Raw genomic sequence first — 27,481 nt, forward strand, 5'->3', positions numbered from 1 at the left:
AATCTTTCCGTGGTAAAATTCGGGAGTCCGATTACGACTCCTTTCGATTGCATGTTCTGGAGTTTTTGGAGATTGATGTGGCTGATTCTCGTGTGCCACAGGTTTATGTCAATTTCAACTTTAAGCCCTTTGCGAAAATGGTTGACTTTACCTTGTTCAATTCGAGGATAAACATACGGCCTTCTCGTCATCCGTGGGCTACGACTTGTCCGCCCCTTTCGATGAAGCACCCATCATTGTTGAGTCATACCTACATTCCCTGTTCGAAAATTTGGTCGACCGAGACTAGGTTTTTCGTGATGGTAGGGACATGCAGTACGTTCTTGAGATAGGTTTGTTTGCCGTTGTTTCTGAATGGGACGTTCCCGATATGCTTTATTGGATGAGTCGTGTCATCTCTTGTCTCGACATATCCGGGTCGTTCAGGTTTTCGTAATTCCCGAAACCAATCTTCATGAGACGTCATGTGGTTAGATGCTCGAGTCAACAAACCATACGTTATTTGAGGCGGAGGTGCTAGTTGAGGCCCATGCTGACATCGAGTGTGCTTCGTGCCTCATTACGAACATTCCGTTACAATCGTCGTAGTCAGAATTCGTGGCGTAATTTGTAAACATTCCGCTACGATCATCGTAGTCGGAATTCGATGCGTAATTCGTGAGTTGTCGGCTAGTTGACGTCGAGTCTCGTACCTTTTTCCGGCACTCCTCTTCATATTGGCCATGTTTTCCACAGTACCCGTATTCAATCGGGTTGTTACGATTGCTTGGTCCGGCATGATGACTCCCCCTTCTGCTCCCAAGCAGGATAGTCGGCATGTGTTGGGTTGGGTTGAGTTTCATGAGCTCCTTCAATGTAGCTCCAGTAACCTTGTCCTACAAGGTATTGATGCATCTTGTATTCCCAAGATGCGAAGTTCGTTCTATCAAGCTTCTCGATAGGAAGAGCACTTCCCATCGAATGTTCATTATGTCGATTTCTTCTCTGTTGATGAGCCAATTCTATTGATCGTCGGCGTGTACCACAACACAGTTGAATAGATTCGATTAAGCAACCACTCGCTCGGATACCATGTAAAGAAATGAGGAGCAAGGGTGGCTAAAATGCAACAGGACTATGTGTGTGTGTGTGTACGTAAGGCAAAACACAGAGAGAGAGAGAGAGAGAGAGAGAGCTTGAGACAGAGATAAGAGACTGTATGTATAGTTAATAATGGGAAGTTGAGTTCGACTCTCAATAGTATGTATGTATAGTTAATAATGTTTTGATGAATAGATCATGTTTCGTTACTTGCTAGGGGAGGCAAGGGTAGCAAAGAGTGTGGATGTAGCTAGAGGATCAACCCAAAAACCGATTCATTGTGGCTTTTCTTTTCTTCCCTCTCACCTCAAAAGGAGGTGCCCTTATATAGGATTTCCCATATAGTCAGAACGTGCCATGCATAGTCACTTAGTGCACATACTTTAAACTTCTCATAAGCTAAGGAATAAGCATCTGCCATCACTTGACACACATGCTTTGGCTTGCACTTGCGTTTTCCTAATTAATTTAGCTTTAACTAATTTCTCATATAAGAAAACTATTCAACATATCAAGGGAAGCTTGACGGTAGGTCAACATTCTGGTAACAGTTGTTTATAACTAATGGAAGGATATTTTTTGGAAAAAAAAACGATTCAACATATAGTTGTTACCCTTTTGCTATTTATTGTGCTTCATGGGATTGGATGTGTAAGGTTTGAATCTTTTCCTTACAATTATTCCATTTTGTTTGTACAATGTTTAGGTTATCTTAAATGTTATGCTTTTGTGTAGTTGTTTACAACAAGAATCTATCCTTGGTCTTGAGGTTGTTTCATAGCATTTTCCAAGGGCAATAGAACACCACATTCTCAATTTCATCTTCATTTATGGTTCTCAACCCGTGTACCTTTTCCATTGGTGACAAGTTAGTGTTGTACAATGAAGAGCAACAACTTATGTCCTCCTAAGCAAGCAAGCACAAATATAGGTCAACAACCATGAGTCTTTTAGGCACTCATTAAACACATTGATTAAACCATGTCCAACCTATCTTTGTTGTCAATAAGGTCAATGTAGATAACCCAACAATCATTATATTAGCCTTCTCTTAATGCATCTTCATCATTGATTATTCAGTTGTATGATCTAGTGGCTACTCATCGAAAAGATCATATATCTTATTAAATGAGTCTTAAAAGTAAACTAATAAAGTGGTAGAGGAGTAGATAATAGGCTTAATCAAAGGACACTAAGATATCAATTACACATGTGATTATACCAATGTATATTATACCAAAAACCATAAAATTAGGATAGTATTTTGCTAGATGTTTTTCTCATGCTAATAGAAGCACTTTTCCTGCTAGTAGTTTTTATTAATAAGATACATAGCCAATCACAAGATAGTATCCATAGCCAATCATCAAGCTTTCGAGGCATGTTCATAACTCAAGATACTAGCTCCTACTATAGCACTATGGCAAGTTGGCTTTTTGAAAACGGCCTAAATATTAATAACCTACATCCTCTTAGGTACTACCATGAGACAGTTAAAACTTTAATCTCTCATGGGGATTGTAAGAAAGTGATACGTCAAGAAATATGGCAAACTTATACTCGACATAGATAGATCAAGCCACTAGAGCCACTCCTATCTAAAAGGAACATTTCATGCATTTCTTTGGGTTTGGTTTTATTATACTACCAAAATATTTAGAAATGTTCTTATCAAATGCACTAAGAGTTTGATAACTTAAGAGAATAACCCCACCAACTTGAGATTGAAAATGATCGTGTTAATGGTTCCTAGAGAGGAAAGAATATGTAGATTATGTCACAAAGAGGGAGGACAAATACCATTTTACTTGAAAATGTCCAACTTATGTCAAAATAGGACAAAAATATCAAAACATACTTGAACCATCTTCAAATAATTGTATACCTCGAACATAAAGACTCTAGGTAGGTATATCTTAGAGTTAAAACAACATAGAGAGAGTGACCCCACCTAGAAGCTACAATCATGATAACATTTACATCGACACCATGGACCACACCCGCATCAAAACCTTTCCACCCTCCACTCTTTTTCGAGAGACTTGGATGGAAATGAAACTAGTCTTAGCACATAACATTTTTGTAATCATCTCATGGGTCAAATTTCATCTTCAGAGGATGTTAATATTTCTTTCTTTCTTTCTTCTTTCTCAATGGTTCATGCTTGTTCACATATAATATATGCAAGTCCAACAAAAATTAAAGATATCGGACCTAATGAACATGATATCACGACCAAATGTTGAAGCATACGCACGTCATGTTGCAATATAACTATCTTTGACATCAATTATTAGTATCAACAACATACAACTACAAAAAGAATCATTGAACCTTAATGATATATCCCCATGTTATGTTTGCATCGATCACTTCTTCACAACAATCCATCTTTTTATTGATAGTGGTATTTGAGCTCACTTGCATGAATGACTCCCTAAAATTAGTTCACATGTGGATTAAAGGAAATAATGGCTTGATTGAAAACAAGATAGATATAAGTTGTCATATTCATGTGTACAAAAGGTCAAAATAAAAGTTGGCAATCTACAAGGTCATGGACTTCTACTGAAAAGGACATTGGCCAATTGATAGAAAGTACAGGTTGACAACCCAAGCTGCAACAACGGTGACAAAGGAGTTATGCAAGGCTTGCATGAATGTGAAACTAAAGATTGGAGACATGGAAATAGATCATTATTTATTCATCCAACACTCAACTTCCCACTCTATAACCCTAGGGAGCCAATCATTACAACAACTAGAACGCTAAGTGTTTCAAAAAACTATAACCATTTCAATTTACATGATTTCATTTTAAGGGCTTAGGGTTTACAGTTTACGATTTATATTTTCAAAATATTTAAACACTTCAATTTGGGGAAGTCGAGTTTGAGACTCCTAAACCCAACCAAACCAAATTTTTGCAGACTGCTACTTTATATTATTGGGTAATGGCTATCAGAAGATGACCCTCAAATATAATTCAATGCTAGACTAGCTTTATGAATGATTTTCCTTGTCTATTGGCATTCCCTAGACAATCATAAAGAAAATATGGCTTCGAATGGATAAACATAATTTTCAACAAAATGCCTTCATAAGCTATGTTTCTGTTTTACTCAATGGACTCTTTTATCAAATTAAAACATAAGTTAAGTAAGAAACAACTGCCACTCTGCCACACGGCCTTAGTTATAAGATACTTGATGTCCCTATTCTTTATCTTTCTTTTCTGACCTTTGGCTGTTCCTCAACTTTATTGACATATTCAGGGTAAAACGTTGCAACACCCTAACTTGACTTTATAAAAATTGCCTAAATAACTTGAAATAACTGCAGCTCCTTAAATAACTTGAATTCATGCATTAGGTTTTGGTGGTCACAAATGCAAGTATCAAAGAGAGTAAGTGTTTAGCTCTCATGGGATTGACCTTGACAATCAGCTTCTGAAGGTAACAAAGAGGATGTTGCCATTAGTCAAGTAATGAAAAATTGGGTGCTACCTACATAAAATATGCATTGATATACAACAAATTTCAAAATTGGGTGGGACCTACATAAATTTAGGTACGAATGTAGGTTTATGGTTTTACTAAATTCACAAACCTACACTATCCGAGGCTATGTTGGCTAACATGAGCCACCAAATAAATATATGTATGAATGTAGGTTTATGGTTTTACTGAATTTACAAACCTACATTATCCAAGGCTATGTTGGCTAATATGAGCCATCAATAGGGAGAGAAATCATACTCGAGTTTCAAGAACAAGATAAAAAATAAAATAAAATCACATCAAGAACAAATATATCCAACCTCTAAAATACTAAACGCCATCTTTTCGTGAAACATAAATATAAAAACATTCAGGCCAAAAAATGCACTTCGTCCTAAATTTTCCTAAGATCATTTCATTAGTTTGATCATATCATGACTTTTAAATATACAAAGAGCAATTAGACACCTTGTTCGTTCTTTATTGTTGAATTGACAACATGCTTAACTTTCTTCTTGGCAAAGAGCACAATACATAGTGAGGAGCACCCCAAAAATATAAATATATATAACTACTTGTAAAGTAGTTGGAGCTGAAAATTGTCGAGTTTACCTCCTTTGGCCTTCATGAGAGACTCCTGAGCTAGACACCACACTTTGTTGAACTTGCATAGGAGGGATGGGGGGAGGCAGTGCCATAACCGGAGCTGGAGCTAGAGCTGGAGCTGGAGTTGGAGCTGGAGCTGGAACTAGAGCCGGCGCCTGAGCCGGAGCCGAAGGATTGTTAATTTGCGGAGTTGCAAAGGTCTGCTGGTGTTGCCCTGGTATAAAAGGTAGGGGGGGTGGTACACACAATGTCATTGCTTGTTGGGCACCTGGGTTTTTTTGCATACCCAAAATACAAATCTTACATGAGATAAGCCAAGATTTTGCCATACCACTTTTGATGCAACTTCTAATACCATGCCAAATACGTTCATGGTTTGCTACGATTTTTAAGTGCAACTAATAATACATTAAAAGGTTAGGCCAAAATACTTAATACAGCTTCTACAACGAATGTTGATTTCATGTGTTTCCTAACACCCTTAGTAATGGTAACCACTTTAAATCATTTCTAATACAATGCAGATTTAGACGGTTTCTTTTAGAAACAGAGGTCAGGTTCAGGGTAGACTTTTTCAATACAAACTATACTATAATGCAGCTTTTCTTAATACGGCTATAATAACAAGAAAATCTTGTTATATGAGCAAGGCAGTTCATGTCATCACTTTCAGTACAACTTCTAGCAGGCTTAGAGGATTTCTTTTCACATGAACAGTGAGAAGCAGTACAAAGTACTAATACTTTTAGTTCTTTCCAAAAGATTCAGACTCAGGCGATTTTTTACATGAAAATTTCAGTTAATTTGACCATATGAGATAGGCCATTTTAATTACCAGCTTTTATTCGAATTCCTGTAGGAAGCTGTTTAACAGACTCATCTCAGTACATTTTCTAAAAAATTCTATCAGAACATTGTCTCACACCTGTTTTCATGGCTTGCATCTTTATTCTCTCTGAAGTTCTAAATCTTGGATTCCAGCAACTACTAGTAATTAATGATTACTCTTACGAGCACTAACCAATCAAAATTCTTTATTTACAGAGTGAAGATGTCTCCATTTTATCTCTTTTATATCCCCATAATAATGGCATGTGAGACTAGACTTTAAAACATCTAGTATCTGTAACATTTTTCTTTCACGATACTTAAAAAGTTGAGATTGGTAATGAATGCATATACCTCTATGTCTTGGCTGGGATTGTTGCCCAGTCTGGAGCGGCTGTGGTGGTGGTGGCATTGGTCCCTGCACCATCAGTGTTATATATGAAAAATCCTCCATCCCAAAAATGGTAAAAGCAATCAAACAAGAACAGACCAACAAAACAAAATAAAAATGGTCACATATCAAGAATAGCAACTTTTGATATCTCTACTATGTGCCACTGTTATCCAAGGATGAAAACTTTTATATGACACAAACATTTGTATGATAAACTTCTTTAATCATTGGACTCAGCTCTTAGATGCATCTATCCATGTTCACGACCTACGCAATCGTTTACAATGTTCTTAAAAGAGCGAAAGTCATCATTACCTCAAGCAACACAGTTTTATTTCACACGACCTATTTACTCTGATCTGCCACACTACAAGCTACTACCCTCGAGTTTTATGTCTACGTAGAAGACGATATACTAATCTCTGAAGGTCTTCTCAACCTTAGAAATATCCAATATATTAAGGATTTCATAGATGTCTACTTTAGGCATAATCTTAAGAAACCATTCTGAGGTTAATTTTGATGGGTTAAGGATAGGACTGACAGGAAACCAACTATCGTCAGAATTTGGGCGATAGTTGGTTTCCTGTCAGTCCTATCCTTAACCCATCAAAATTAACCTTTATAGTAGACATTTATGGTAGGACGAAGCTCTTTCCTTCAGATTCTAGTTGTAATATTTGTCTTAAGGCCATTTTGGCCTCTTAAAAGATGTTAATATATCTTTCTCTAGAATATGCAACTCTTTAAATGCCTTCTCTCTTCCCCTTTTCCAAGATATTCCCTCTTATTCCTCATTTATTATACCTGTTTAGTAGTACAAGAGACACTTAACTACCAAACAACCATGTCACCCACATTCCCCAATTTGTATAAATAGGTTATATACCAGCCTCTTTTGTAAGAACTTTATTTTTGCTGCTACTTGCAAATAGGCTGCGTCTCTCTACTCTTTGCAACTACTTTGCAAATGCTGTCTAACAGCATTCTCACAGTTTGGATATGTCTATTGTCTCTAGCAATTGTTCTGCTGCTGCTATTAACAGCTTTTCTCACACAGTATTAGAGCTGTGAGGTCTCCATAGCCTCAGCCTGATTTTTTGCCAAAGAGCACACAAGCCTATCTTCTTTTATCCCATCCTCCGGCCCTTAAGAGGGGTTTTCTTTTCTTTGCAGCCTCCCTTCCAACACTAAAGAGGTTCAGGCATCCACCCTCCCAACCTACAGCAGAGGTTCTTTTTCTTCCATCTGAGCCTCACCGAGCATCTAGGGAGGAGTGACAAGACCCTGAGCATCTACTTACAATTGCTGTAAACAGTCCAGTTGTAACTCAAGAGGAGGATATCCATGGCCTCACAAGCTACCATTGCTCCATCTACCATTCCCCAACTCCCCAAAGAGTCCATCTTTGATAAGATCTTACTTGGATTGGGAACTGAAAAATAAAGACCATGCTACATTACCATCAGCTATGGAATGTAATCAATGGTCGTGAGAAGAAACCACCGGTAACATCTTCTTCAACCATATCAGTTGTTGGTTCATCAAAAGCTGAGATTGAAGCTTGGTTAGATGAGGATTCTCGTGCTCATGCTTTCCTCATGTTTAATATTAAACCGAGCATTGCCCGTCAACTTCAAGATACATATTAAGAAACTGCCAATGAACTACAGGCAGCCATCAAAAACAAGTATCATAGCGCTAACTATGCTCAAATGATAGCTGTTGAGAGTCAACTAGCAAATCTCAAGATTCATGGCTTGGTTAGATGAGGATTCTCGTGCTCATGCTTTCCTCATGTTTAATATTAAACCGAGCATTGCCCGTCAACTTCAAGATACATATTAAGAAACTGCCAATGAACTACAGGCAGCCATCAAAAACAAGTATCATAGCGCTAACTATGCTCAAATGATAGCTGTTGAGAGTCAACTAGCAAATCTCAAGATTCATGACACTCCAAACATCATGGATCAAATCACATAATTTGTTACTCTGAAAGGAACTATTTTCCTTGAGAAGCTTATTCCAAAAACACCTGATATGAATACATTTTTTGGCATGCTTCAAGACAGGGCCACAAGGATGGAAAGTGCTCAAACTTCTAAAGAAACGCTTCTCCATACCAAAAGTGAAGGAATGTGGAAGCATAATAGCAACTCCTACAACAAAGCTATTCCAAGACCAACAAACAACCCAGCCTACAAGGAGCTCACTTGTCATTATTGTGGCTACAAAGGTCACATTCGGCCCAATTGTCAGAAAAAGAAAAGGCACAAAGCCAAGAAGTCTTCTACTGAAAGTCAACCTACATCAACATCAAGCTAAGCCCACTCAGCCAAAGAAACAATTTTCCTTGGCATTGAAGAACATTCTTCACATATGATTGGACCAACTACCTCAACCATTGATGAGTGGCTGGTGGACAGTGGCACTATTGCACACATGACTAATGAAAAATCTATTTTGCATGATGTCAAACCCAGCTCCTCCCAAATCTCCATAGGTGATGTCTCAAGCATTGAGGCTTCATGTGTGGGTGACGTGTTCTTAACACTTCTTCAAATGACGAACCTGCAGTTCTTCAAGATGTGCTACATGTGCCTCACGCAACTTACTTTCGGTCTCCCAAATCACTAAGCAAGGTTATGGTGTCTACTTTGATAGCTCAATTTTAGAAGTTATTGACACCAACAGCCAACAAATTGTAGCTAGTGGCACACAAGAAAGGGGCTTATACTGCCTAAAAAGTTGCACAGCCCCTTGGAAAATCTCAACTTTTTCATCTTCTTCAAGGCTGTCATGCCTTGGTGGCACAAGAAGATCCGACGTTAGGTTTGGCATGCTAGGTTTGGTCATCTCAACTACAACTCTCTTCAAAAGCTCTCTTCGCAGCTAGTTGAGGGTCTTCCTATATTCAAACCTCACGATACCCCATGTGTTACTTGTCTTCATGGCAAGCAACATCGAGAACCTTCCCATCACCAAGCCACTCACGGTACAACATCTATCTTGGAGTTAGTGCACATGGATCTTTGTGGCCCAATGAAAACCACTACTCTTGGTGGTGCACACTACTTCATGCTTATCATTGATGATTTCTCACATAAGGTTTGCAGAAAAATCTCAAGCTTTCACAAGAATAGGTAGCTCTTGTCGAGAATGAGACATCAAAGAAAGTTTGAAAGATCAGGTTCGACAATGGTGGAGAGTTTATCTCACAAGCTTTCCACTGTTTTTGCTCTCAAAGAGGCATTGCTTGACACTTTTTTACACCCAATACACCTCAACAAAATGGTGTGGTAGGAAGAAAGAACCAGACAATCCAAGAGATGGATCGTACGATGCTCTCTCAATCTGATATTCTTCTCTCGTTTTGGGGTGAAGCTCTCAACACAGCAGTCTACATCATTAACTATTGCCCAACTAAGGCAGTTACTGCAATGACCCCTGTAGAAGCATTTACAGGTGTAAAACCCTCAGTTTCTCATTTAAAAGTCTTTGGTTGTGATGTTCATGTTCACATTTCAGATCATAAAAGGACTAAATTTGCGTCCAAAACCAAGAAATACAAGTTTCTTGGTTATAACAGACAATCTAAAGCTTAAAGGTTATGGGATCTAGAATCAAAGTCCCTAGTCATCTCAAAGGATGTTCATTTTGCGGAGTCTAAGCTGGATGACTCTAGGATTCTATCTAAGTTCACAGTTGAAATCCCAGCTACTCTGGATTCTCCTATTCCAGACGAAGATTTCTCACCTTGAAGCCCCCCAGCTCCTCCCACTTCTACTCAAACTCCAACTCCACCACCAACTCAAAACTCTCCCTAAACTCCAATTGTTTCCCCTCCCTCTACACACAAGCTTCCACCACTTCCAAAGTGGCTTCAAGCCACCATTTGTGATTCCCATCTCTCTGATGCTGAACTTCATGGGTATACAGCTGGTTTTCCTACCGATACGAAAAGAACATGCAAGTCACAACAGCCTCTTCACTCATGCAACCTTGCATTATCGAGCAGTGTTGTGCAATCACAAGAACCCACTACAGCAAAAGAGGCTCTTGTTCTTCCAAAGTGGAAAGTGGCAATGGAAATTGAGTTTAATTCCATTGAGCGGAATCACACATGGGAGCTGGTCCCTTGGCCTAAACATGGGCAAGTCGTTGGACTGAAATGGATTTTCAGGACCAAGTACCATGATGATGGTACTTTGGATAAGCATAAGGCATTAGTTGTGAAATCTATTCACAAATGGAAGGAGTGGACTATGAGTTACACCTTTGCTCCAACAACAAGGTACACCTCTATTCAATGTGCTCTTGCACTTGCTGCTCACAACAAATGGCCTATATTTCAAATGGACGTCAAGACAGCCTTCCATAATGGTGACTTGAAAGAGGAAGTTCTATGTAGAACCACCTCCAGGTTTCGAGATTTCAGAGTGGAATAACATGGTCTACAAGTTACATAAAGCCTTGTATGCAAAACTTGGCATGACAAAATTGATGCATTCTTTCACTCTCTTGGGTTTCGGCACTGTTATGCAGATGGCAATATCTATGTCTTTTCCCAAGATGATTTGTTATGCTTGAGCATATTATATGTTTGATGACCTTCTAATTACAAGGTCCTTGGCTTTTAGAATCGAGCACCTCGGCACTGACCTCAAAACCACTAATTTAAAATGACTGACTTGGGACTTCTCCATTATTTCTTAGGTATGGAGATCTATCAATCACATGATGATATCTTCCTCCGCCAACATATGTATCTCAGGCAGCTCCTTGAGACCGATGGCATGTCAAATTGCAGGCCAGTCTCATGTCCCATCGATCCAAACACAAAGCTATCTCATGAGGATGATTCTCCCATATTAGAAGATATCACAAATTATAGAAGGTTAATTGGATCTCTTATTCACTTAACTTACACAAGGCCTGATTTGTCCTATGGTGTGAGTATTCTTAGCCTATTCTCATGTGCGCCAACACAAAGTCATTCGCAAACAGCTATCCAAGTTCTTAGGTATTGGCCAACACACTTGAATATGATCTCTCTTTTAGATGTGGCATTGTGCTTGTTGGCTACTTGGACGCTGATTGGGCAGATGATATTGATTCTAGAAGGTCCACATCTGGCTATTGTTTTGGTTAGGCTCAAGCTTAATTTCTTGGAAACCAAAGAAGCAAAATTCAGTTTCTACTTCACCGACCGAAACTGAATATCAAGCTTGTTTGGATACTTGTTGGGAGTTGCTTTGGTTAATGCAACTGTTTTGTCACATCGGTGTTTTGCAAGAATCTCCTATTGCAATTTTCACTGACAACTCAGCATTTCATGTAGAACAAAACATATTGAAGTGCACTACCACAAGTCATCAACTTGGCCTATTGTCCTACTCAAGAAAATGTGTCTGATTTGTTTACTGAGCCATTCCCAAGGCAAGCCATTGATCAACTCCTCAGTCAACTCAATATCGGACTCCTGTTCTGGAGCTAAGCGGAAGTGTTAAGGGTGGCAGCTCCAAACCTACACTCTCTTTCATCTTTATTATCTCTCCTCCACATTCTCTCCCTTCCTAGATTTTTCTCTCTCTAGAATCTGCAACTCTTTAAATGTTTTCTCTCTTCCACTTTTCCAAGATTTTCCCTCTTATTCCTCGTTTAGTGTACCTGTTTGGTAGTACGAGAATCACTTAACTACCAAACAATCATTTCACCCACGTTCCCCAATTTCGTATAAATAGGGTATACCAGCCTCTTTTGTAAGAACTTTATTTTTGCTACTACTTGAAAACAGGCTCTACTCTTTGGCTGTCTCTCTACTCTTTGCAATTATATTGCTACTGCTGTCTAAAAGACTTCTCACAGCTTAGGTGTGTTTATTTTTTCTAACAACTGTTTCACTACTGCTATTAACAGCTTTTCTCGCACTAGCTTACCTTTAACCCATTAGCTTTAGGATTGGTCGATGAAGTTATAACCATTTGATCACTTTTGTAATACGTAGTTTAAACACTTTATTTAACGTAGTAGCACCCAAATAGAAGTTCACATGAAAAAAAAATGTTCACATAAAGATAATAATCTTGGAAAAGAGGATGAGAGTACACATTTACAAAGTTTCTGATTCTAGAGAGAGAAAATCTAGGAAAAGAATGTAGAGGAGAAATAATAAAGATGAAAGAGATTACAAATCTAGAGCGGCCACCCTCCCACAAAAACTAGGAGCATTATTTATATTTTGTGGTCACAATAGACCAATAGTATTTAGAACATTTTTGCAATCAACATGGTCTTGTTGGTCATAAAGGTAGATGGAAAATCTAGGACGAGAGAATGTAGAGGAGAGATCATAAAGATGAAAGAGATTGCAAATCTAGAGCGGCCACCCTCCCACAAAAACTAGGAGCATTATTTATATGGAAGTTGTTTTGTGGTCACAATAGACCAATAGTATTTAGAACATTTTTGCAATCAATATGGTCTTGTTGGTCATAAAGGTATATGGATAGATCTCATCCAAGAATTCAATTTTTCTATTCGTTATTTCAAAGGTTCATGCAAAATAAATGTAATCAAATGTTTTCCATGTAAAGTGAACAAGATATTCACAATAACAAATGGGAAAGTATATTTATGGATTTTATTGTTACCCAACCTCAAACACAAAGAGGTCATGATTCTATATGAGTTGTCAATCAACTAACAAAATTAACCAGACTTATTACCAACTGATGAAATGGCTTACCAATTTGTTGATGATTTATTCAGATGTTATGGGTTACTAATAGATGTATAACTAATAGAGATTTTAAGTTTACTAACGATTTCCGGACTTAATTCTCTGAAAAGTTGGAAACTACTTCGCCATAAAAGAGCTAGTAATTATCAAGGGTTTATCTTCTAAATCTCATTTGCCAAAAGAAAATCTCAATGCTCAAACTTAACATTTAAGACCTAAACAAATCCAAGAATAAATGGTTGTCAAACCATTCATGATGCCACTTGGCAGAAAGAGTATGTTTAATTTCTAACTTCCTTGATTTTGATTTGTCATTGAAAGAGTGCAATGTATCAGAAATTGAGCATAATCTAAAGAACCAATTCTAAAGCAAGGTAAAATAGTTGGGAAACCAATTATCTTAGGAGCTTGGACAAATCCTTAAGGATCTATGACACATGGTGGTCTGGGAGCCTTAAATATTGAACTATATAAAGGGAATGAGCTATTGCCCCTTCATTATGGCATCGTGAGATGGTGTCGAGACTATTGGTGAAGCTAAGCTCTTTTTTTCGAGATCCATTATTTAACTGTCAAGGTATAACATAAAGTAATATCTGGTGCTATGGTACACCAATGGTATTTTATATTTGTCTCATCTCCTTCACTTGGGGTGGTTGCTGTGGTTAAGCACTCTGAATCAATTCTTTTGTGTAATCTCTTATTATACTATTCATCAATAGTTTGATCCATAATAATTGCACATGAAATTTGTTTTTTGTTATGACTAATCCTTATTGTTTACAATTCTCCTCTGACGGTTTCTTCAAACTAAGTTGGTCCATGCTAGCTTTACATCTTATGGGCTCGTCAAGGTATGGAGGAAGAACATATGCTTAATCACACAATCTACAGTGTGATACATTCAATACATGCATGTACATGTGCGATATATACCAACACACAAGGGCTCTATGCTCATGGCTCCATATTCGAAGTATCACAAAAACTATCCACCAACAATAGATATGCCCCAACACAATCTTACCTGCAGATAAGGATGAAAATATGCAACTTGCCCCGGCGGACAAAACATCACCTGCTGAGAATACTGCAGTGGAACAAGCAATATCGTTTAGATTTGTATCCAGGGTACATACACTAACCAAGTTTCATTTTCACAGCTTAGAAGGTCCAACATAAAATAAGCTAACTCAGCATAATTTATGCACCCGTTACCATCTGCGTTGTAGGGTGAACATATGTTGATGTTGGCTGAACAGGTGCCTGTGATGTATACCTCATTGGTTGTGGTACCTGTACAATCTTTACATCAGTACAATCTTCTTGGCATGTGTTCATCAAATTTATATATATATATATATATATATATGCATGGGTGTATGTGTATATCTGGGTACAATGCACATATCACAGCACATCCATCAATACATACACACACCTACATATAGCTGTATAAATATCGATAGACAAATACATTTGATAAAAGTTCATTAAACTTACCGGATGTTGCAATTGAGGCAACACTTTCATAGAGGTTTGCCCATTGACAACAGGTGGAACTGGTGCACCGGAAACAGGTGTATATGATGTTGGAGATGCTATGTATGAAGTTGGACCTGGAGAATATGGTGTGTATCTTGCAGCCGGTTGCCCTCCAGGATGTAAGAGAGGGTTGACACCCACTGGGACAGTCTGTATTGGAGGAATAGGTGCCATTATGCCAGGGACATATACAGGCCCTGGGACTACTGGTGATGGTGGCCGAAGAGGTGTAAAGCTTGGAGTAAAAGATTTTGCATTCGGGTTTAGTTTGAACTCCTGTGTAAATTGCACCCAAGAGAAAAGCAAGGAAAAAGAGATAAATTTATTCAAAACAATTGTATGGCTAGTTGACTTTTCATTATAATCAAGGGAAACACACCACAATATTCCTCATTGGTATTCCCCGGAATACCCCTAGGTTTCTAGAAATCACCAGAAATTTCCTTTGTAGTACACATTTACCACTACACTGGGATGTTTTAGTAATTTTTGGAAACTTAAGGGTACTTTGTGTTTTGTCCCATAACAAATTGAGCATGGAGATTGAGCGACTTGCTTGCCTTGGCATTTGGATTTAATGAAGATTTCTTGCTGAAATCAGAAACGCCAGAAGATGATGAGGGAGAAGATGGCATTGGTGTTGGACTAGAAGAATTTAGAGAAGAAATAAAGGCCTCGGTAATTTGTGGTGAGGAATGTGTCCCACTTGTTGATGCAGTTTCAATTTGAGGACCTGAAAGTGAGTTTAGTTCATCACTTACACTCCTTGGCTCAATATCACTATCTGGGGCTGTAAGGTGACTTTGGATGGGAGCGGATGTAGTGGAATCAGATCCACCAACAGAACTGGTAATGCTTGCTGGAATTGGCAAAGCAGAAGCAGGTGGTGCAAATGAAGATGCCATTTTACGAATGCTAACAGAAGCCGTTGTATGTTGTCTTACTGATGTCAGATCTCTTAAGCTCTCACTAAAAGATTTGAGCTCATTCACTTGATCTTCACGCTGTTTTCTGCCTCGTTTTGCATTCTCCTGGAGCTTAAACTCATTAAATTCTCTGTCATTACAGGTTTACAACTTTGATCATTTTTCAAAAAACTTCCTTGTTGAATGAATCTTAGCAACTCATGTGTTATGGTGACCCACAAACCTATAAACATCCTCTGTTACTTGTGGAAAACCAGGATCCAAATCCAGTGCTTGTATGCTTGTGGTATCTCCTAAACGAGGAGAGACCAATGGTGAAGCCAATCCACCAACCTTTAATGACCGCAAATTTTATGGAAAATTAAAAACAGAGTAATATTGCTAAAATTTTATCTTCTAATGTGAAAAGGTCCATGCAACAAACATCTTATACCTTTACAGCACGCTTACTACGGTCAACCACTGTTTGTGACACTCTGTCCTTCAGTGTAGTATTAGAATCATCCGACCCAGCAAGCTGTGAATCCATTAAAGCTGTGGTTGGCTCCTGTGCTGAATGAGATGGTTCCACTTTAACAGATCTATTCTTCAGCTGTAAAAATGGGAGGACAAAACTTAAGCATAATTCAAGTTGATGTGCTCAGTCTTCATTGAAATGTTACCTCATTTAAATCAGAAAGTGCCCTGTTTCTTACACCTTCAGCTACATCTATATCGTTAGCACTAGGCTCACTTCCATTGTATCCCATAACCACAACACCAGATTCATTAGTCGCATTCCCAAATGTTGCATCGTTATGGAAGTCCATGCTTACATCATCATTATCATCACCAATATCTTCACTCGTGCGTAAAACAGATGAGTATTTACTTTCTTCATCCATCAGCTCAAATTCTTTGATTAGGGTGACTCCTCTTTCCTTAACATGGCATTAAACGCAATTTAGATGTGGTTATGCATAGCAAGTTGACTAATTAAATGATCCCGTTAACAAGAATAGATCATCTTCCATGTATCCTAATCCAGATTCCAGCCAATTACTCTGGAATTAATATTTTTGCCAGTTCATATGTAATTGCCTACAGCTTCAAACTTGAAGAAGATTACCTCAGCCAGATGAAGATTTCGTGTGCCCTGTCCTTCAATCTCACGAGCAATACGCCATGCCTCTCTCTCTCGCTCTCTCATTTGAGGACCCCTCTCAAGTTTAGTGGTGTATAAGTCCTCATCAAATGTGCTCTCAACACCAAACAAAGATTTATTGATCTCAAATTGATCCCAATTTCTACCAGAACCAAAAATATAGTATCGATGATATCAAATTCAGAAATATTGCAATAGGTTTCATTGAACAGGAAAATCGTGAACTCTAACCTGTTCCATGTGTTTTGAAAGGTAGATTCCAATCCTTGTTCACTTGGATCATCCCTGTCAGGTGTCCAAGGCTTAAGTTCCCTCTCCAGCTCTCCATGTCTACCCTGAGATAAGAATGAGTCAGTAACAATTTCTGACCGATTTTCGCGAGATCTCCCATTTTGAAGCCGTTCTCCTTGTAAAGGAACATCCTGCAGGAAAAGAAAGCATTGATTAAACTTCTGCCAAGGTTTGAGAAAAGGAAACTAAATCAAATATTGCAATGGCTTTACCTTAGCAATAATTTGTACAAGGTCATGTGCATATACAATAAAAGTTTTTACAGGTCTCTTTGCTAATTCTTTAGCATTGTCATTTGTCCCTCCTTGAGTTGAACCATGGTGTATAAGTTGTGCCATTCGCAACACAATTCCTGCTCCAGAAAGTGTTCTTAAATGCTGATATCTTAATAGCAAGATTAAATAACTTATGAAAACATAGGGAGCTATTTTTGCTTCAAAACTAATACGACTAAGCTGTGTACTATGCATGTACATCAGATATAAATACATGCATGTTCTTTGTCAGATTTTTCTCCATAAAAGAAATGGCACCCATATCTTAGGGGTCAAGTAATAACAAAAAATGACATCAGAAATTCTCGAAATTTAAAAAATGATCTCTAATTAGCAGAAAACAATGGCATTTAGACAAACCGTAATCTTTTTCAGCATTTGCAGTGTGAAAGATCCCTGAATAGATGGACCCATTTTTCACCTGAACTTCGACAGGATGGCCGATCAAACATGCTGTCAAACATAGTAAAGCCTTTGGATCTCCATTTCTGGATTCTTCCTGTGAAACTGTTTCTAGCTCATCTTCAGCAGGTTTGGAGGTAGAGGTGATGTTCTGACCAGCATTACTGTCACTTTTTGAGTGATACACTTGCGTGTGTCCAAAGCTTTCTGTGCCCAAATTATTGGTTGGTGTTGGCCTGAAAGGCCTATACTTGTTTTCGCTTCTATAACTTTCTGGACGATTGCTAATATCCCGATCTCCACGACGACGACTTAGACCATTTAGCATAGAAGACTTATGCTGTGTTTGCGGTTGACTCATTCTTGAGTTCAGTCAAGAGACTAGACCCAAATTTGTACTGTTCTGATGTTGTTTGTCAAGAATTAAGAAAAGAATGCTCCCTTTCAAATTTCTCGTGGAAGCAAGAACAATTATTCTTGAAGCTTTTGACTGTTTCCAATTTAACAAAAAAAAATTGTTAATATAAAATTCATTTGTTGAAAATAAAAAACTGTTGTCAGAAATATTAGAATTATAATCTCCCAAATCATGTATGCTTCATTGGCTGTTCAGTAAACCTCATGTTGCAAAAAGACAATCGAGCAGACAAACAGAGGAGTTGCTAAGTCACGTATGGAAGTATCAAAATTGGCATGCACGAGGGAAAAAATTACGAGATACCAATGAGTTGACTCCTCATCAAACAATAGCCACATTTAATAGACAATACATGCCAGTTACAGTGATGGCATTCTAAAAGAATACGGGACTGCAGATGGCTCACAAGGAGCTTACTTATCATCAGATAGAATTGCAAATTATACACCATGATCTTTACTTATGGCTGTATATATGCATGTATAGCTATATGGGTACATTGACGTACATACACGCATGCATTAACATGATGTATCTTCGGGAATAGATCATTTGTGTGCATATGTATGTATATAAGTGCATGCGCAGGCAAGGGGTGTATACAACCTGCATGCAGGATGAGAGCCTTCTTCCAATTTCGAGGAATCAGGAAAGGAAACAATAATTTTGTAGCATACCAACTTATAATGCACAATGAATGTTATTTTATTGCATGCTCGAGAGAAGTTCCAACATGTTTTTCATGAAGTGTGACCATCTGAGCAACTGTTTGTTTTAAAGTTTAGTGCTTTTCTCTCTAGGATTTTAAGTGCTTGTTTATGCATGATTTATAGACAGGTGAATGAGCGAATTTGAAGAAATGATGTGTGAGAGAGTCATAGATTATTGCATTAGGATTAATTTTGTCTCTATGGACAAGGCCTAGTTCCTTTGCCTCCATATATAATGGCATTGGATGATGTAAAATGCATGTTTTTGGAAAATTCGACATTGTGAGGTTGTTTGAGGACTAGAAGTGGAATGAGGGAAAGATGGGTGAAGGAAGTTATTGGGGGTAAATTTTGCATAATAACGGTCTAAAAAAGCGCTTATTTTTTCATATATCAAAGAAAACTTTACTAATGCAAACAGACGTGCTGGAGTTCCCTTTGTGATTAGTTAGCGTTCACAAGATCACACGCATCCTAAGGCAATTTTGGAAATTGCACCTTGTTCCGTGAAGAAGGAGACAAAAAAGGAAAAAAATAGAAAGAAGATAAAATAAATGGAGCTTCAAGAAGAAGTGGGAGAAAAAAGCCTAGAGTGAAAGTGATATAATGCCGGCATTGTCAAAAGTGTTGGTCCTATGTAGAGAGGCAATCTCTTGATTGATGTCAGTACATAATCTAGAAGCAATGTATAATATTATATATATATATATAATAGTCACCCTTTGCCAGGTAACTTTGTTGCACTCTTCACTTTTTGACAACCATTGTTCTTCAAAAGAAGCTGAAATAAGGGTTTTAAAAAATTCCTGCACTTTTTGTACATGGATTTTTATATTTGTTTCGAGAGAGACCGGATTGTTTAGAGTCTTATAATTGAATTGAGGCAAAAAAAACATTCATCCAACAGAGGAGGGTCACTAAATAGCTATACCTACCTTTATCATTGTATTTTTCAACATATTTGAACACGGATTCCCAGCCCCATCATTCAATTTTCACCTCAAAACAAGGAGACACCTAATGGATATCATCTATAGGTTCAAAAGTCAACATTTTTAAACTACCGATTTGGAACACCGGATATCAGCATAGAAATTTCATTAACTTTCCTGGTGCAGATTTCTTTTTTGTTTTGCATATTGTGCAGCAAAAAGGAAGCGTAAATAGAACGTGCTGATATCTAAGTGCTGATCTCTTATCACAACCGTGTAGCTAATCATATTGTCCGCAAATCAATTTTACCATAGAAATGGTCTCAACATATATACACTTGATCAAAACCACTTGAAAATCTAAGTATGCAAGAATTCTTTATCTTTCAGACAAAAAAGAAAGAGTGTCGATAACAAAAGGTCGAGGAGAAACGAAAGAACATACCCGTGAGTGGTGATGCTACCAGAGAAACACAAGAACGGAACAAATTTACGTCTGAGAAACTTCTTCTTTTTTCTTCTTCTTCTTCTTTCTGTTTCGGAAGAAAGAAACTTCCTTAAGAAAATCTTCGAAGATGAAACCACCAAAAAAAACAAACTTATATGCTTTCGAAATCTCTGAGACTGAGACTGAGACTAGCCCCTGCAAGAAAGAAAGAAGGAAGGAAGGAAGGAAGGAAATGCGATGAGCAGGAATCGATCCAAGGATGCTTGAATGGAGGAATGACGAAATGAAGAGAAAGAGACGCAAGGAACTGTGTTCTTCGTCTTCTTCTTCTTCTTCTTCTTCTTCCTCCTCCTCTCCAGAGTTTACTCTGTTTTTGTTTTGTTTTTTTTTTTGCTTTGCTCTGCAGAGAGCGCGTTTTGTCGGGAAAAACAAAACACAAGAAAATAACATAACAAAATTTGGCTTCGATGGAAATAGAAATATATTTCCACGAATTTACAAACTTAGACCTTGACACTCACTCACATTCTCGAATCGACTCCAAATGTGTGTTATGTATGCTATTTATTCATCATGCTTTTTGCCTATTTCTTTACAAACCTTCACTGCATGTGTCTACCTTCTCTTGTCTTGTCATGTGTCTGGTCGGACTTAGTTCCGATTCTGGATTGGACTCACGGCCATGCTCTCGTGACAGTAATGACTCTTTTCTGGATCGATGCGGTTTGCTTGTTCTAATCCCAAACACGAGAGTTTGTTTTTGTATGTGGTCATTCTGGGTCTATATGTTGGGTCCCTTGATCGCATGAAAATTAAGGTTGATTCCGGGATTGAAAGTCTGTGCATTCTGATTCTTTGGGATCAGAACTCTATATCCATTCTGATTTTGGGTCAAAGTTTTATGCTCTAGTTTTAGGTCAATTTTAAGGTCCTCAATCACATGAAATTTATATATTGATTTTGTGCAAGAGTTTGCATTTTTTTATTCTAGGTTGCAACGAAGTCCTTGATCACATGGGAATTCTGAGATTTGAATACATTGTTATATGTTCCAAAGCAATCTAGAAGTTTTTTACGATAGTTACAATATGCTTCCTTTGGATCATAAGCAAACTCCAACTAAGCTTCCAGGGTACTCACAGTATTACATTCTTTTAAATCATATGAAAGTTTGTCTAACCATAACTACATTAGAAACATTAAATGGGTTTTTTGATTCGCAATTAAAGCAAGAGAACATATGTGTTAAGATGGTAGCACTATTATCTTGTATCTACAAGTTGCCGCCCCCCTGGATTGGGTACAAGCTAACGAAATGTTGTATAAATAAACATCATCTCTTAGGCATGGTGGAAGAAAAGACATGATAATCATCAAATTCAAGTTTACTACTAAAATAAACAATGTTCTTGTGGAGATGCTTATGCTGTATAATTCTTTTTCTTTGTGTGAGGTGTCAAAGAGGATTAAAAACAAGGATTCGCTTGTTATGGAATAGTTCATCAACTAAAGGGAAATCTTGACACATAATTGGAAAATCCTCTAGGTGGTCTCTTTCCCAATAATTAATGAAGCAACATTTTGGATGTCATATTTTTACGATGGATCAAAAGTTGGGCACTAAGGACTATTTGGATAATCCAAAGTCATGTACATTTAGTCAACCGCCTGATTGTGTGAGGCTTTTATAATAGCTAAAGTATCGTGTTTGTGTAATTGCAAGATGTTTTAATTTCTTATTGCACTTTTAATAAGAAACTTGTCATCATCGTAACTAGTCAAATAAGAGTATTTATATTTGCTAACCTATGTTTCTAATCAAGAAGTTGACCATGTCCAATTTTATTAATTTTGACACTCAATTGGCAACTCTAGATTCCATTTCAATGCCTAATTATGTGATTAGCGGGTTAAACTATTGCTTACCTACATATAGTTTTTTTATTACATTTTCATACACAAAAGCACATTTTAATATTATTTCCACAACCATTACCCCAAATTTCTAAAAGAGGGCCTTTTATTCATAGGTATTATTATACATGTTGAAAGCAAGTGCAAGAAAAACATCAAAATACCCTTATGTTTTTTTGAACTACAAGAGTGTCCTAATTGTTTTTAACTTACCAAAATATACCTATTTTCCAATTAAATCAATTGTTTGCATCGACCGTAACACTGTCATTAAAATCACAAATAGAAGTCTAGTTACACTTTGTAACTTTATGCCACGTTTTGGAAAACCTCTATTTCATGGATAGTGAGAATCAAACTAGTATGTTATCTACAAATTAACTTGTTTTAGCGTTATAGGATCTTTCTTGATCTACACTTAAAGACAACTATAACATTTTCAATATATATATAGATTTGTATATTTATAAATACCTTTAAGGAGAGTTGCTAGAAGTTTGGGAAGATGCCATACCTATCCATACCTCCATTTTTTGTTGGTTTAATATCTAATATAGTATAAAATATATTATTGTACTACTTGGTGGGATAATGTAATTATCAATCAATCCATGCTTTCTTTGTGCCATATTGGTTAGCTATATATCGCTTCATCTACGTTCATCTTTGTGTGCCTCAAGTTTTGCAAGTTGGTTAGTTTGTGGTCCTTTGATTTTCAATGAAATATAATGGCATGCAAATGCACAAATTTGGCTCCTCTATAGTCTAGTTCACTCATGTTGCGAGAAATGTTAGAGTGCCCTAATATAAACTCTTGATTAGCTGGTCTTTCTTGAAGAGAAAAATACACCTAATAAGATTACAATGATGTATGTTTGGATCTATTATCACGAAACTCCAAGGGGGTCACACTCCAATTCAAAAATTGTATATAATAAGTTATAACGTATGAAAGAAGCATGTCTTCCATTTTTTATTAATGTAATCAATCAATTGTATATCTTATGATGATTGGGGCGAATGGGACCCCGTGTACTATTCAATATTCAAAATCAATAACTACATCCAATGAAAACCCATAAAGAAAAACTATTAGTTGCAAATTGATGACCTGCTAAATAGTAAATATCACAACTAATCATTGTTTGAGGTATGAATTCTATTGACTATAGATGATCTTAGCAAATAAATTAATTATCATGCATTACTGAATGAGGGAGTTGCAAATGAAAATCACAGAAATGCTCTCCCATTTGTTGGATACAAGTTCAAGAACATTAATGATACCATGTTGACGGTCTAGTTCATCCTCAATAATTTGCCCACATTAGTTTGGATTTCTAGCTAGTAGGACTCGTGGAGGACATGAATGTTAATGCATGTGAAACCTTTAGAGGATGCGACATAATGATTTCAATGTATAACCCCTTTGTCGGTCTTTTAATATACATTCTAGATTCACATTAAGCAATACATATTTTTTACACTTAATTTTATTAACAAGAATGAAAAAAATATTGATGTAACGGTTAACCTCAATAGTGACTCAAGTTTCAACTATAATATTAGTGTAATGTGAAATGTGCATATATTAATATCCTTGAAAGGCAAGCCGCAATACTCACAAGTGCGTATACCAATGCAAATCATTGATGTGAAATTTATCTGAAAGCATAACAAATCACATAACCATCTCACTCTTTGAACTTGGTACAAATAACATCTCGTAGAATAAAATCTCTTATTGTTCTATTCATGCATAAAGGACACAAAATCATTGCATCGTGTATGAGGTCAACAAGTTAATTGATGACCATTACTTTCTAATCAAATAAATACACGACACATCTAATGTTTTTATTTGTTTTGTTGCACAATCAAAATAAATCGTACCTCTTTTTAATTTATATTTCAAAACATAAGAAGACATCGCAATTGTTACACCATAATATTTTAAGGCCCATATTCAAGAGAACACATAACCATTGTAAGGACGGTTAATCAATATTAAGACACATACTAAGACCATAATCATTGTTACGGACATGACCATAATTTATCCCATGGTAGTTTGTACCGTGTATTCTACACATGAGAATAAAAGTGTGAGGGTTAATCAAGAAAGAAAGAAGGGCGTTGATCACCCCCAAGAAAAGAGATCAAGATAGACTCGAGCTTTGAATTACATCCCATACCACCTCCGTGGCATTGAGTCGTACTTGGTATTGGCGCGTGCTCGTTACAAGAGTTTGTTCACCACAAGGTCGCAGTCTCGACATAATCGAATAATGTGTCTAATGAGGATAAAGGTAGTATTTTATATACGAGGATAAAAGTGTGAGGGTATCAAGAAAGAAATAAGGGTGTTCATCCACTTGATCACCCCCAAGCGAAGGGATTGAAATGGACCAGAGCCTTTGTTGAGAGTCAAACCCAATTCCCCAATGTAATGGCTTTCACATTGCAAATGGACACATTAGGTTCATGCTAGTTTTGTAAATAGTAGAAAGGGCAATTGCCCTAAGTTAGTTGGTACTTAAACTAACTCTTTTGTAACCTACTTATTGTTGGATGTATTTTTGGTTGTAACCGTTTCTTGCTAATACGACTTATTGTTCTTTGTCTCTAATTTCACTCTCCCTCTCTATTTGTTTTACACACACACACACACACAGTTTCCTTCTGTTGCACGACATCACATACACTCTCCATTTGTTTTCATGGTATCAGAGCATGTGGTAGTTTGATAAAAACTCGCTCAACTATGTTGTGTCCCACGTCAACGATTAAACAGAACCGGTCCAACAATTGAGAAGAAAAACGACACCATGAACACTCAATTGGGAAGTGCTCTTCCTACCAAGAAACTTGACACATTGAACTTTGTATCTTGGGAATACAATATGCACCAATACCTTGTCAGCCAAGGATATCGAAGTTACATCAAAAGAGCTCAAGAAAATCAACCCAACCCAACATGGGAGCAAGTGGCAAGTCGCCTGTTGTACTGCCTAGCATCATGAGTCATGTGTCCCACGTCAACGATTAAACAGAACCGGTCCAACAATTGAGAAGAAAAACGACACCATGAACACTCAATTGGGAAGTGCTCTTCCTACCAAGAAACTTGACACATTGAACTTTGTATCTTGGGAATACAATATGCACCAATACCTTGTCAGCCAAGGATATCGAAGTTACATCAAAAGAGCTCAAGAAAATCAACCCAACCCAACATGGGAGCAAGTGGCAAGTCGCCTGTTGTACTGCCTAGCATCATGAGTCATGTGTCCCACGTCAACGATTAAACAGAACCGGTCCAACAATTGAGAAGAAAAACGACACCATGAACACTCAATTGGGAAGTGCTCTTCCTACCAAGAAACTTGACACATTGAACTTTGTATCTTGGGAATACAATATGCACCAATACCTTGTCAGCCAAGGATATCGAAGTTACATCAAAAGAGCTCAAGAAAATCAACCCAACCCAACATGGGAGCAAGTGGCAAGTCGCCTGTTGTACTGCCTAGCATCATGAGTCAATGATCACATGCTCAACTACATTTGAGAGGCAAAAATGCGGAAAGAAGCATGGGGCAGCACATGCATCAGGAGTAGAACAATATTTAACAAAGGGATATGTCGATCACCAACTACACCTTGAAGATCAAGGAGTTGTGCGACGCCCTCGGATCTATCAATGTCAGCATCAATGATGATGAAATGGTGCAAATATGCCTCAGTGGCTTAGCACCACGACTCGCCTCGATCAGATTGGCCATCCTCGCAAGGGAGAATCCTCCCTCCTTTTTCGACCTTCAGTCGATGTTGTTAGTCGAAGAAAATCACGCCCAAACAAGGAGCAATGCGGCAGATGGTCAGATGCTCTACTCCGACAAGGGAAGAGGATTTGGCCAAGGAAACAGAGGTTGAGTCCAAAGAAGCCAACATGGTTGGCAAACTTGAGAGCTCGACTCCCACTATTTGCGAGAGGCCAAGAACACACCAAGGGAGTTCGGCAAAAGGGGGAGCCATCATGCCATACCAAGTCGCCAAAATAGCTTGATCGAATGTGAGTACTATGGAAAATTCAACCACTATGAAGAGGAGTGGCGAAAGAAGAAATGAGAGTCTGCTTCGACCAATTGACAACTCACGAACTATGCTACGAATTCCGACAATGACGACCATGGCAGAATGTTTGTTATGAGGCATAAAGCACACTCAATGTTGGCACCGAGTCCGAACAACACCTTTGCTTTAGAAATCTCATGACATCTCACGAAGATTGGTTTTGAGAGTTGCGAAAGCCCGATCGATCGACCTAGCTATGTCAAAACTAGGGATGACACAATTCACCCCATCCAGCATGTTGGAAATCTCTCGTTTAGGAACGATGGCAAACAAACCTACATCAAGGTCGTCTTGCATGTTCTAACCATCACGAAAAATCTAGTCTCGGTCGGCTAGATTGTAGAACAAGGCAGGCAAGTACAATTCAATCACGAAGGGTGCTTTATTGAAAAAGACGGTCAACTTGTTGCTCTGGGTTGAAGAGAAGGTCGAATGTTCATCCTCGAGTCGAATGAGGTGAAGTCGTCCATATTTGTGAAAGGCCTTAAAGTCGACACCGATTTGAAAGTGTGGCACAAGAGAATCATCCACATTAATCTCTAGAAGCTCCAGAACATGAAGGTGATAGGAGTTGTCGTCAGACTTTCGACCTTCACCAAAAGAGAAAGCATTGGAGTTTGTGGAGCTTGCCAATTTGCCAAGCAACGCCAAATTCCATTCCTGAAGGAGAGGAATGTGAGTATAAGAGTCTTGGACGTAGTCCACTTGGATGTATGGGGACTGGCCCAAATGACTACATTCCGCAGATGTTGATGTTATGTGACGTTCTTTGACGACTTCTCTAGGTACACTTGGATCTACAAAAGAACAAACTATTCATTTTTAAATGTCTAGAAGTGTCTGAAGTCGAAAAAGTAACATGTCGTCATGTCTGATGCTTTCGATCGGATGGAGGAAAGGAGTAATTTTCAGACGAATTTACAACCTATCTCCGAAAGGAAGGAAACCATGTTTGCATTTGTAAGTGGAAGGATAAAGAATATTTTGTTTGATTTCAAGGTTTTTTAAACCATCTCACGAAAAATGTGATACCAGTATCACATGTGCTCAAAGACTCAATGGAAAAGCTTAAAATCTCACCATGTCATAAAATTGAAAATTCATAAAATTAGGTAAATGTCACAAATTTACGCCATGTTGTTTACCGTAAAATTAACAACTCATGGTTTTTATAACAAACAATATT

At 37.7% G+C, this 27,481-nt stretch overlaps 1 protein-coding gene across 2 annotated transcripts; it reads right to left on the bottom strand.

The window, feature by feature from the left end:
• Nucleotides 1–4,859: 4,859 nt before the first annotated feature.
• On the bottom strand, nucleotides 4,860–20,441 carry LOC147865294 (uncharacterized). Of its 2 annotated transcripts, none has more exons than XM_087318072.1 (14): nucleotides 20,242–20,441; nucleotides 17,695–18,226; nucleotides 17,272–17,411; nucleotides 17,000–17,190; nucleotides 16,733–16,910; nucleotides 16,287–16,544; nucleotides 16,058–16,216; nucleotides 15,848–15,957; nucleotides 15,259–15,754; nucleotides 14,657–14,974; nucleotides 14,372–14,449; nucleotides 14,181–14,243; nucleotides 6,369–6,432; nucleotides 4,860–5,400 (listed from the first exon to the last, which is right to left on the bottom strand). In XM_087318072.1, the coding sequence occupies exons 2-14, from the start codon at nucleotides 18,095–18,097 to the stop codon at nucleotides 5,189–5,191; spliced, it is 2,670 nt and encodes an 889-aa protein (XP_087174198.1). In that variant the 5' UTR covers nucleotides 18,098–18,226; nucleotides 20,242–20,441; the 3' UTR covers nucleotides 4,860–5,188. The 2 variants fall into 2 exon arrangements, with proteins under 2 accessions (XP_087174198.1, XP_087174197.1); XM_087318071.1 differs by having other exon boundaries at nucleotides 4,860–5,454.
• Nucleotides 20,442–27,481: the final 7,040 nt, after the last annotated feature.

This window comes from Azolla caroliniana, unplaced genomic scaffold, assembly GCF_043228905.1.
Source record: "Azolla caroliniana isolate FFs.n. ecotype wild unplaced genomic scaffold, voAzoCaro1.0.p SCAF_4, whole genome shotgun sequence".
NCBI classification, from domain to species: Eukaryota; Viridiplantae; Streptophyta; class Polypodiopsida; order Salviniales; family Salviniaceae; genus Azolla; species Azolla caroliniana.

Coding starts and splice junctions, on each gene's coding strand:
- LOC147865294 (XM_087318071.1), bottom strand. CDS start 18,097: ATGAGTCAACCGCAAACACAGCATAAGTCTTCTATGCTAAATGGTCTA. Junction 16,545..16,732: donor GAAATCTTCATCTGGCTGAG/GTAATCTTCTTC, acceptor TGCCATGTTAAG/GAAAGAGGAGTCACCCTAAT. Junction 15,755..15,847: donor GTAACAGAGGATGTTTATAG/GTTTGTGGGTCA, acceptor CTGTAATGACAG/AGAATTTAATGAGTTTAAGC.